Genomic DNA, 12,237 nt, shown 5'->3' with positions numbered 1-12,237 from the left:
AGCACGCGGTCACCTCGCTCAGGAACACCGGCGACAGCAGCAGCTCGCTGGCGAGGCGGCACCGCCGGACACGCATGTCCCCGAACCATGCACGGCTCCGTGCTCGGCGTCAGCACGACGCCGATCTCCGCCAGCTCCACGGCGCTGCTCGACAGCGACAGCGGGAAGGCCGTGTAGTTTAAAATGTGTTCCGGCATGCCGCCCACCTGAGTGTTCCGCCGCGGCTTTAACCGCTTGGTGGCGCCGGCGCTGGGATGCATGCTGATCCCCATCGCATCCGCCGCCGGCCGTTCTTGGGCTTCGCTTTCCCGGGGAGGAACTTGGCTCCCATGTCGTCGACGAACTGGCTCACGTCGACGGCCATGAACTCCGTGAGGGCGTCGAGCACCAGCCATGGGATCTGGTTCTCGAGCAGGAAGATGTCCTTCTGGATGCTGGGCCCCGTGGACAGCGTCATCCGGTTCCGCAGCACCGGCGGCGCGGTGTCGGTGTCGTCCACCATGTACTGCAGCAGGAAGCAGCCGTCGAGGAACATCATGGCGGCGAACTCCCCGTCGCCGAGGCCTGCCGCCGACGGGTCGGCGGCGTCGTATGTAGCAGGCGCGGGCGGCGCCCGCGACGGAGCGCACCCTCTCGTACACCTCCACCGTGGAGTGTCCGGAGCTCCTGCAGAGGTAGTAGGCCGCCGCGAGCTTGATCTCCTCCATCTTCTGCAGGTGCGGCAAGCCATGGTGGTAGGGGCTGATGGCCACCACGCTCGGCGCGATGTAGCGGCCGCGGTCGCCGTCGCCGCCGATCCCTCGGAGGACGCGCGGGAACCGGTGGATCCATTTCTCCGCATTGGAGAAATCTGCCTCGAGCTTCTCCGTCGTCTTGGCCATCTTCTCGTCGATGGCCAGTATCTCTTGCATCGGCACGGCGTCGTCGTCGTTGGGGTATGCTGCTCGTCCTGGGACGCCATCGATGAGTATTGTTCTTGTGTGTCACTGTCAGCGTCCATGGCACTAACACAAATTCTCACAGAGAAACAGACCGAGTGGCAACAGTCACTTGCTTCGACGTTGAACCTGTCATGTCTAAAAATCATGATGCCCAGTTGCACACACACCTTTACGGTAAGGCTCCAACGTACAGCTGTCAGATACTCAGAGTGAAGGCAGAAGCATGCGCTGTTCTTTTTTATCCGGATCCCTTGCCCAAACAGTTGCCAATGTCTGGCTCCAATTCGCAACAATTAAGGATTAGTTTGTAGAAGCCTAAATGTCACCTTAAAACTAGACACAACCATAACTAAGAAAATTACACGATGCATGACTATCTCTAGCTATGGTTTCTTGAGCGCCTTAAATATGCCGACGAGCACACTGGCGATGGACAGGACGGCGACGATGGTCCTGTAGTTGTTGTAGATGAACCTGTGGACGGCGATCCTCACGGGTCTCCGGCGCATGTACTCGTCGATCTCTTCCATGGCGGCGTAGTAGTTGTAGCCCAGGCGAAGGTACTGGACGAGCTCCTTGAAGAAGGCCAGCGTCTGGTTGTTGCTGAAGTTGCTGCACAGCACGCCCCTCACCCGGAGCTGGTGCACGTCCTCCTCGCTGTCCATGAGCATCGCCAGCACCGACAGGTACGAGCTCACCACGAAGCCGTCCGACTCCGAGCTCGAGGCGCTCGTCGCCTCGGTCACCTCCAGCGCCGCCAGGTTGACGAGGCAGCAGGCGGCGACGTGGTTCAGGAACAGCGGGGACAGGGAGAGCTCGCCGAAGATGGGTTTCTTCTGGCAGTTGACGTCGGCGAACCATGGGGTCCTGCTGGCGGTCAGCTTGACGCCGATCTGCGCGAGATCCACGGCGCTGCAGGACAGCCGCGGGAAGCTGCGGTTGCTGAGCTCGCTCCTCCTCTTCTGTGAGGGCATCCCGCGTGTCATGCCGAACCTGAGGAGACCGAGGAGATGCTTCGGATTGGGGTGGTCTCCATGGCTGAAGCTCCTTCCCATTCCAACAGGATCCTTGGCGCATCGGCATTTCGCCAGGAGATTCTGGAAACACAGCCTAGCCTTGTCTTCCTTTCTTGATCTGTCAAGAAAAAAGTACCCTTTCATATGATCAACAATAAAGTTGAGCACCAAGTCCGCGATGACAAGGCCGTCGTGCATGGGCACATATTTGGCGAGGGCCTCGAGCACCAGCCATGGGATCTGGTTCTCGAGCAGGAAGATGTCCTTGAGGATGCTAGGCCCGGACGACAGGAAGCGTCCCACGATCGGCGGCTCGTTGCCTTTGAACATGAACTGCAGCAGGAAGCAGCCGTCCACGAACATCATTTCCGCGAACTCGGCATCTTCGAGTGCCGCGATCTGCAAGTCGCCGGTGGCCGCGTAGCATCTGCGAGCATCACCGGCGATGGAGAAGATCTTATCGCGCACTACCTGGACGCCCGAGTCCGCGCAGAAGCGGTGGGCCGCCATGAGCTTGACCTCCTCCATCTCGTGCAGGTGAGCACGGCCATGGTGGAACGGGCCGATGGCCACCACGCTCGGCACCACGTAGCGGCGGTTACCCTCGCCGCCGCCGATCCCTCTCAAGCTCTGGGGGAACCTTTGGATTCTTGTCTGCGTCATTGAGACGACGTGGCTCTCGGTTGCCCTGTTCATCCTCTCCTCCAAATTATTCACGGGTCTGAGTGTGTTCAGTCGGCTCCCTGGAACGTTGCATGTGCATTTATATACTGGAAGAACCACGCACACGCCTCTTGTTCGCCCACTGGAAGTCTAGCTGGCACATGCTTGGATCAGTGGTCGAAGCATCTATTGATCTTTTGCCTCTTATTTGATCGTCAGATCAAGCAAAATCTTCATCATTGCATGATGATTGCACCGCCAAAACCTTTATCTGGCTTCAAGACCATATAGTCTACACCGCCATGGCTTCATCATTGGTCTTTTTAATTTCAGTTGCTTTGCTATAGTATATCATTGGGAAAGAATATCAAGTGTTTTTTGGCGGAACCGCCCAATTTAACCTGGCTAAAATGCACTTAAGTCGCTTGACACGCGATCATGCACTTTAAGCAAGTCAACTCGGTTGTCCGTCGGATTTCATCCGATAAACCACTTACACAGGATCGAGAAGCATTGCTCACACGAAGGTGAGTGGCACAGAGATTACAACATTCCCATCACATTAATATAGTTCAACAATTTATTACATTAGAGTTTTTGAAATTCAAACAAGTTTGCAAGGTTCAACAAAGACGAAGTAAAACAAGCGGAAGCTAAATGTCGATACACGATATCATGACGAAGCCGATCATAACATCAATGATCCATGCCCTCGCCATCCGAGGAGGGATCCCACTTGACTGTCCAGCCCGGAGGGAGCTGGGTAGGCCAAGTGGTGCCAGCAACCATACTATCGACATTACCTGAAAAGTTAAGCTACAACAAGGCTGAGCAACTAATACTCAGCAAGACTGACCCGACAGGTGATAGGTACTGTCACAACCTTCTAGACATGCAAGGCTTTTTGGCTTTGGGTTTGCTTTGCCAAAAGCGTCTATAGTTGGTCCTTACTTTCAATATTTTAGCTCAAGTTCCACGTTCATTAACCAGTCTAGATTAGAAACTTACACTAAGCAAGCATAGTTTTCCAAACAGTTAACGAACAAACATCAAGATTAATATCCTCATGTTCCATCTTTACTCAGTGCAAAATAGCGATCAAGTAGTCCCAAACTGTGAGAGGCAGACGAATCGATTCGAATTTATTAACCATGCATGGCGAACCTAATCTCACGACATCCGCACACCACGAAGAATCGCTTCATTTGTCACTCGTCCCCATCGATCCCCAGACACGTGTCAGGGCCAAACTTCCCTTGGCAGGCAATGCTTCACAGTCCCAGCATCCTTGCCGTATAGTGACCACACTTGTACCCACATGATGCACCATGGGAACCTCGTTCCACGGACAGCAGGAGTATAAGCCATGCCTTAGTTCAATCAGGTACTAGACTTCCCCATCCCATACTAGGTATGAGATTAGTACTTTCAAACACTTGATCATGAACGCCTACACGTTTCGACCTTAGTCCATTTCATATAGACAGACGGGGCAAACCACCAAGTATCGAACATAAGCCCTACCCCGTCCATCGTCCTTATAGTTGCAACCTAAGTAAAGTACTCAACTCCTATAACTCGCGAGTGACAGGAAATCACTCGACTTTTACCGAGACCTATTAAGCATTGCAACTACTCGACCTTAGCAACTAGTATTCGGATCAAGGTATTAAGTTCATGCATCTACAATTTCAATCAACTCCTACAAACGTAAATGCACAATCATAAGCATCAATTACTTGCATAAATTTTAAACAGGGAATTCATGCACCGGGGCTTGCCTTCAGGAAAAGTTAGCGGTTCCTTGGGGTCTTGATCTAGCTCGGGCTCGACTTCCAAGTGATGAAGCTCCGTAGCAGCTTCTTCCTCCGGCGTAGGGTGGAGCTCGTAGGTCCCGTTAGCGAGATTAGCTTCTACACGACATGCACATGCAGGAGTTTAGTTTTATCCAAGCGCGTACACCAATGATGCAAGGCATGGTTTACTGGTAGAAAGAAAGTTGCATATAGGCCACATTCACCTAAATAGGGTTTTAACTTTCTTTAACTTCATAAAGTAAGGTGGTCAGTTTAAACTTGAGGTTGACTTTGATGGCGATTGTGTACATATATAGATTCTCACAACTTAGAGTTGCATAAAGAAGGTGCGGGGGGTCATGTTTAGGGTGGTTCAAGTGCATTTGGAGAGTTATTCACTTCTGAATGTTTTTTTTGTATCTCTTCCAAAATTACTTATTTAGTTTATTAGGATTTATATTTCTTTTTGTTTTCCTTTAAGTCGATTATTTAGCCAAAAAAATGGTTCCACAAGCAAATAGCAACATAAGGCACTGAGAAAATTACAGCACCTTACTTAAGTTATTGATAAGTTACTGTAAAATTTGGGAGCCATTGGATTACCACAAAAAGAATTAAACGCATATTATCACCAAGGGTAGCATGTGCTTAACTATTTTTATCTCAAAACTTATAGTGATTCTGAGAGTAAAATTTTACCAGTATGTTGAAGGTGTGTTACAGAAGCTTTGGTGAATTGTTCATGATTTTTGGAGAAGGACAACTATTTCCCCTATTTATCTCCAATTGAAACATGCTTTACAAGGAAGGTGGGTTTCTTTCTGATTGTGACCACAACCCATATTTTTCCTGTAAACTACCTCTCAAAACTGAGCTACTCCAAGTAGTTTCATATTTTTCTCAGCTTTGGATTAAAACTTATGCAAAAAGGGAGATTTAACCCTAGATTTCAAATATAAGGTTAAAACAGTAACTTTAAGTTCTACTCCAGGGCACTAAGTATTTTTCTAAACTTCTACTCATTGAAACATACACCACAGAGTTGGATTTACCTTTTTCTCATTTTTCTTCTATTTACTATGATTTAAAAGGCTTGAGCAAGGAATAAAACTATAGGATATTATTTACAATAGTAACATGCGCAAACTTATTTTTGTAAGAAACTAGATAGAACAAGGATTCCAACAAAAGTGATTTGGCATTTTTCTGATTTTTCTACGATTTACTGGGCATTTACAAAGTTCAAACCTTTTTCTGTTGATTTAAAACAAATAACCGAGGCAAACTTGCACTCTACCCCTCACGTCTACGGTTTTATTCGTGCAGAGGTCCCTAGGTTTTGCGCCTAGGCCCCTGGAAAGGTCGGGGAAGATGCAATGTCATCCCCGGGGGTGCGCATGGCGGCGGCGGTGAAATCCCCAGCGATTCGCCGGCGGGGGTCGGGCAACAAGTGGCCGGGGACGCGCAGGGGCTCACCTGAGCTCGACTTGGCGGAGTTGGGGTGACGGAGATGGCCGGCAAGGGTTGGAACGCGGCGGCGGCGACTTGGCTTGGCGGGTGGCGGTGCGGGCGGCGTTCCGGCACATCGGTGGCGTCGGGAGGGCAACGAGCGGCTCGGGGACGTGCGTGGAGGGGTGGCGAAGCGGGCGAAGAGGTCGTCGGAGCGCGGGGCGACGCGGAGGTGGGAGCTCCACAGGAGCCTTAGCAGCGTCGCAGAGGAAAAACAGGGGCGCGGCGTGTGGGAGGTGGCGAAGGGTGGCGCTGATGGTGGGCTTGGCCCTTTTATGGAGCAGAGGTGGAGTAGAGGGTCGAGGTGGGGCTCCCGACGCAGGAGGATAAGGCCGGGGAGAGCGGGTGCGCGGGCGAGGCGGCCATTAGCCGGAGGCGCCATTGGCCCTGGGAAGCGGAGCTCCGGGCGAAATCTCGCCGTGGTTGGCCACGGGCGATATGTAGCGTGGGCATCCGGTTTGTCGGGCGGGCGAGGCGGAGCGCCAAGGCTCTGGTTGGGTGAGCGGGCGGAGGCGGGGGACAGCGGCGGCATGTGGCTTCTTTTCCGGCAAGCGGGCAAAGCTCCGGTTGGCGGGCGTGGATGCGCGGCAGGGGGCAAGGGATGTGCTCGGCCGATGATAGGGCAGCGGGGAGCTTCGTCGGGTCTTGTTGCGGTGCTGGTTGGGCGTCGAGGCTCCCATCCTGTCGCTTCCCCGCCGGGGATAGGGCGCCGGCGAGCGGCCGGTGGACAGCGGCCACGCGGCGGGCGGCGCGCAGGCGTCGAGGCAAAGCCGGGCTACAAACAAGATCAACTTTGGGGGCCCTCCACTCAAGATTTTCAAACTAAATATTCAAATATCCCTTAAGCAAACTTATAGTCCTATGCTCGGAGTTCAAACTTTACTAAGGGTTTTTGCTCAGATTTTGAACGGATTTGGAGATAACTCGAGCCAAAGTTTGCCAAACACTAGAGATTTCAGACTTAAAACATTTCAGCCGATTTGGAGGAATTTCAGGAGTTTGGCTGTCTTTGACTTGAATTTTGGACAGCTTCTGAGTTGAATTAGACCAGGGTGCTATTGAAGGAGTTGCTCTTCGGTCTTAGGAATTCAACTCTTATTAAGGGTTTTTCTCGAGTTTAGTTCAAAAATTTGGAGAAACACACTCGCCAAGAGGCGCACTCTGGATGGTTTCCAGACTTAGAGCTGGAATGTTCGGATGGCTGAGTTGACTGTTTTACCCTACTTTGACCAAGATTTTGAGCAGGTTAGGTTATGATTTGAACCTGGTTCAGTGTAACAAAGTTGGAACACACTCAAGGGACTACAACTTTTATTAAAGGTATGACTTGAGGTTAGATATGAAATTGTGAGATAACAGGTTGCAAAGTTGAAGAAAAACTTGAATTCCAGGACTTTGGTTGTTTGTAGGGTTTTATTATACTCCTGGTTTGATTCTTGACCTTCTCCCACTCCGAATTAGCCAAAGTGTTTTTAACAAAAGTTGTTTAAAATTAAAAGTTTTACAACTTTTATTTGGGCAAAATTTCAAGTTTGTATATAAAAACTCAAGTTTTATATTTAACTCCAAAAAGAGCTTTTTAGGGTCAAAAAGGACATTTCACCTCTTTTGCTTAGTGACTAATGACTTGTTTAGGTTTAAATACACCTAATTAAGGCAGAGTTGTTACAGTTTTTAAGCCCTAACATATGATTTGTGAGCATTTCTCTTTATTATGTTTTATAATGGCATTTCTCTTTATTATGTTTTGCGGAGTTACTTTAGCTTTTTTTTTTCTATAATGACGTGTGGCCATGTGGGTAATTTAGATATTCATAATGGCAGAGGTAGCAGAGGTGGGTAACTTTTAAAAATACATAAAAAAAGATCCAAAGGTTATAACTATAATGATTATTCTACCGAAATTGATCATTCAATGCTTCTGATTTTTTATGAGAATTTCTATATTTTATCTATTTTATTAGCATGTCTCGAAGGCTCTAAATGAGCCCCCAATTAATAATAGAAGTGAGATGGAGGTTAGCTTTAAAGCTTCCACGGGCCTACCACGAGTCCACGAAACTCTGCTCACTAGAACCTAGCCTTTCATCATCGATTACAAAACTTGGATCATGTGTTGATGGCGTCGCCCCAAGTGGAAGAACGCTAACCTTGGACAGTGCCCGGTTCCAGTTCCAGGCTTCCATCAGGTGTATATACTGTCCGTGCTTCCTGCAACACAGACACACAGGAGAGTGTGTAAGTTACAACCAAAAAAAAAAGACTAGTGGGGGCATGTAGATGCCACGGGTTAACATGAAGCTTGAAACCTGATGTTGGGAACGATTTGGGCAAGGGATCTTCTGGATAAAGGCTAGGTCCATCAATTTTGCCGATCGATGTCATGGAGAAAAGAAAGTGCTTCTCGGCCATCACTCCAAGTATCTGACGCTTGGTGTTTTTTCAAAGTTGATCTAGCCAGGTAGTGAACCATAGCCCAAGCATATACAAAGAACTACGTGCACGTAGGGGTGGTAAAAGACCATCTAATTTAGCCTAGCAAATTTAAGGATCGGGCTCACTAAGAACCGGATCATAATATTATATGATTTTGATCTAAAAATAGATAGGGCTGAGTTAAATTGCGAAGGAGGTACGAGGGCCATGATCTATTACCACCCCTACGTGCACCGCATTTGAAACTTGAAAACGACGATTGCGAGACACTGGTCTCTCTGAATAGTGTTCCCGCCATGGACGCTGGTAGGAACGTAGGCACAAGAAGTATAATTTTGCATCCATGATAGTACTAGACATCGATGAGAGGACGCCGAGTTCGCCGCCATGATGTTCCTCGACGGCTGCTTCCTGCTGCAGTACTGCTGCAGTACGTTATCGACGGCAGCGACACCGCGCTGCCGGTGCTGAGGAACCGGATGACGCTGTCCACGGGGACCAGCATCCAAAAGGACATCTTCCTGCTCGAGAACCAGATCCCATAGCTGGTCCTCGACGCCCTCACGGAGTTCATGTCCGTCGACGTGCGCTGGTTCGTTAACGACATGGGAGCCAAGTTCCACCCCGGGAAAGCGAAGCCCAAGAACGGCCGGCGGCGGATGCGGTGGGGATCAGGATGCATCCCGGCGACGGCGCCGGCGCCGCCGAGCGGTAAAAGCCACGGCGGCGGCGGCATTGAGCACTACAAGCCCCCGCATCTCCTTGGCCTCCTCCGGTTCACCCAGGTGGGCGGTATGCCGGAACACATGGCGAACTACACGGCCTACCCGATGTCGCCGAGCAGCGCCGTGGAGCTCGCGGAGATCGGCGTCGTGCTGATGCCGAGCACGGAGCCGTGGTTCGGCGACATGCGCGTCCGGCGGTTCCGCCTGGCCGGCGAGCTCCTGCTGTCGCCGGTGTTCCTGAGAGAGGTGACCGCGTGCTGGCTCGTCAACATGGCGGCGCTGGAGGCGTCCACCGCCGGCGCGAGCAGGGAGTCCGACGGCTTCGTGGTGAGCTCGTACCTGTCGGTGCTGGCGATGCTCATGGACCGGAAGGAGGACGTGCACGAGCTCCGGCGGCGCCGCCTCCTGCACGGCGCCCCGAGCAATAAGCAGGCGCTGGGATTCTTCAAGGGCCTCGGCCAGAACCTCCGCTTCGGCGACCGCTACTTTGTCGCCCTGGAGGAGATTGACTCCTACAAGCGCCACAGGTCGGTCAGGATCACGCGTACAAGTTCGTCTACAACAACTACAGGTTCATCGCTGCGTTCCTGCCAGTCACTGGCGTGCTCATCGGCATCTTCAAGACCCTAGTCTCACTGAAACAACATTGCTAGATTGTTTGTCATGATTTCCTTCTTTTTTCATCAAGATCTCACTGTACACGCGATGCATATGTTTATATGTTTACAGTATTCATGTAGCGGAAGTTCCATTCTAATCTTGTGAACATCACCATTTTTATATCATATAGGAGTTACATTGAGGATGGGCCTGTGCCTCTGTCTAAAGCATGATTGGATTGAAATTTAAGCAAAATTTGTAATGTTCGTGCAATTCAAGCTTGTGTGGGGTTAAAGTATTCAACAAATTCATTGACGCCGACAGAAGGGAGGAAATCGGGGTGCGGTTATACGTCGCTGGAGACGAATCGCAGTAGCACGTGGTAATGGACCGCTTTTCATTCCAGCAAGGACCATAACCAGTGTATGCATGTAACAGATGATGCAATTCCGTGCAAAGAAAGTTTCAATCTAAAAGAATCTATAGATCTTAAATCGTGCATCTAAATTAAATTCTAATTCCACCTATAGGTTTCTTTTAACAAGATCATCAAAATAAGACCCCCACTTGACTATATTTGGATAATCTTTTTATTAACCTTTTTAATTAATTTGTAAGATTATCTGAGATATATATTTTGAGCAAATTCTACGAACATTAATTTGTAAGATTATCTGTAGATAAAATATAGAGGGATGGTAGTGCCGTTGAAGTTTGAACACTATCCTGCTGCACATTTCAGATCCATTGTGGTGGGCTTGGCTTCATGGGCTAAAAAACTACGAAAGCACGTACTTTCCTTTTCCTCCTGTTTGCTTGTCCCGTATTTGAGATCCATGAAGATCTTCAGATCCTCCCTCAGGCCCATCAGGCCCACCAACCGGGGGCTTCTACAAACTCTGTCTAGGGGAAGTTGATTCGTCTTCGCCGGCGGGCACCATAACCACCATGGCCGCCGCCGCCGCCACCTCCGCGGCCGCAGCCGTCTCCTCGTCGCGCTCGTCTGCCCTCCTCCAACCTAACCCGACACCAACCTCCGTTTCCTTCCCGCGGCGGCCGCTTCCCCCCGCCGCCACCCTCGCCCTCTCCGCCCCATCCCAGTCCCAGCCGTCCGCGCGGGGCTCGGCGCTGGTGCCGGCGGCCAACCCCAAGTACCACAACGCGAAGGCGGACGCGGGCGACGAGGACGTGGGCGGGGAGGAGCTCCTGCGTCGGTTCACGTGGCAGGTGTCCCGCGCGGGCGTCATGGAGGAGATCAGGCGGCGGCGGAGGCATGAGGACGCGCGGGACAAGCGCAAGCGCAAGGCACGGTCAGCGGCATGGAGGTTCCGCCGGAGGTGCGTCCGCTCGCTTGATCTCGTGATCTCGCGATGAGTGAGCTTGATCGATATATCTTGTCGCTTTGTGCTTATGTTTGCTAGGATAGTTGGATGATGTGATCTCTGATCCTATTGCTCTGTCTTCTACAATTTTGGTTACCATAATCAAATGATTACTGATTTTGACTCTTTTTGTTCAATTATAGGCTAGTTCTGAAATTTTAAGTTTGCTGTGCGTTAGTTAGCAATGAGAGTTCTAGGTTGCTATGTGATCAGATATATCTGATAACAACAATGTATCTGCCAAATTCGTTAGACAATAGCATTCAAACCGGCCTACTGCCAACAGTCAAGATCCTGAAGGTGTGGCAACTATGTCAGGACAGATAAGATCTGAATGCAAATAATTGCGCATTTGAAATGATCATTTCAAAGGTCCTAATTTTTGTTCTTGCTATTTAAGCTGTCTCCTAGACCATCGTTTTCATATTTGAGGAGATTGTATTATCACCATTCATGATCATTGTTTCTGGAGAATAGGTCCTGAATGCATGAGTGTCCATCCCCGGTATGTGCAAGTTTAAGGAAATGCATGATCAAAAACCCATTATCGAATCTTGCAGCAAACTTTATAACTTCTACTGAATTTTGCCATGTGTAAGATGAGGGGCATCTAGCATCCCTACTTTTTCTGAAGTCTGAACACATGATTGTACTTTGCCATTTTCTGAATACGTCGATTTCATTTCAATTGTAGCAACTCCTGACTCGTAGCTGGTCCCGATCATCCCATTGCAGGCGCTTCAAGGGTCCATATCCATTCGGTGCTGAGCAAGGGACGAAGGAGCAGGGCACCGATGATGAGGAGAATGACAACTGGGAGCTCCCTGGAGGAGAGTTGCCATCTTACAGATAGAGTCTCGACACTTGAACTTGGGTCCTTTTTGGTTAGCTAGAGGAAATGGAGTAGGTGTTAGTGTGTTACCGAATCATTTGTACCTGATTAGTGACCACGGCCCGGTAGGCGACTGATGTAAAGCCTTGTTCTGAATGTTATGTCTCAAGTGCAGAGCCTCTTGACTGTGCTGCAAATACTTGAACCCTCTTGTGCTCTTTGTGTATGGATGTACTGGCTAGGGAAAGAGACCAATGACTGGTGTGTTCCCAGAAGAATTATTACGTTGCTACTGTTTTCTTGTTGGGTATAAAAGAAAGGAGGAATTCTGATGCAA

At 50.0% G+C, this 12,237-nt stretch overlaps 2 protein-coding genes across 2 annotated transcripts; one reads left to right on the top strand and one right to left on the bottom strand.

Moving 5' to 3' along the window:
- Positions 1–1,324: 1,324 nt before the first annotated feature.
- On the bottom strand, positions 1,325–2,620 carry LOC101782613 (UPF0481 protein At3g47200). Its single transcript, XM_004974431.2, has one exon. It carries the CDS (start codon positions 2,618–2,620, stop codon positions 1,325–1,327), a length of 1,296 nt encoding a protein of 431 aa, XP_004974488.2.
- Positions 2,621–10,562: 7,942 nt separating this feature from the next.
- On the top strand, positions 10,563–12,237 carry LOC101771927 (30S ribosomal protein S21, chloroplastic). The gene is made up of 2 exons (XM_004972922.3): positions 10,563–11,023; positions 11,804–12,237. The coding sequence occupies exons 1-2, from the start codon at positions 10,635–10,637 to the stop codon at positions 11,919–11,921; spliced, it is 507 nt and encodes a 168-aa protein (XP_004972979.1). The 5' UTR covers positions 10,563–10,634; the 3' UTR covers positions 11,922–12,237.

Source organism: Setaria italica, chromosome VI (genome assembly GCF_000263155.2).
Source record: "Setaria italica strain Yugu1 chromosome VI, Setaria_italica_v2.0, whole genome shotgun sequence".
In the NCBI taxonomy this organism is placed as follows: Eukaryota; Viridiplantae; Streptophyta; class Magnoliopsida; order Poales; family Poaceae; genus Setaria; species Setaria italica.
The sequence above is the reverse complement of the archived record's forward strand: the minus strand, read 5'-3'. Positions and strand labels throughout refer to the sequence as shown.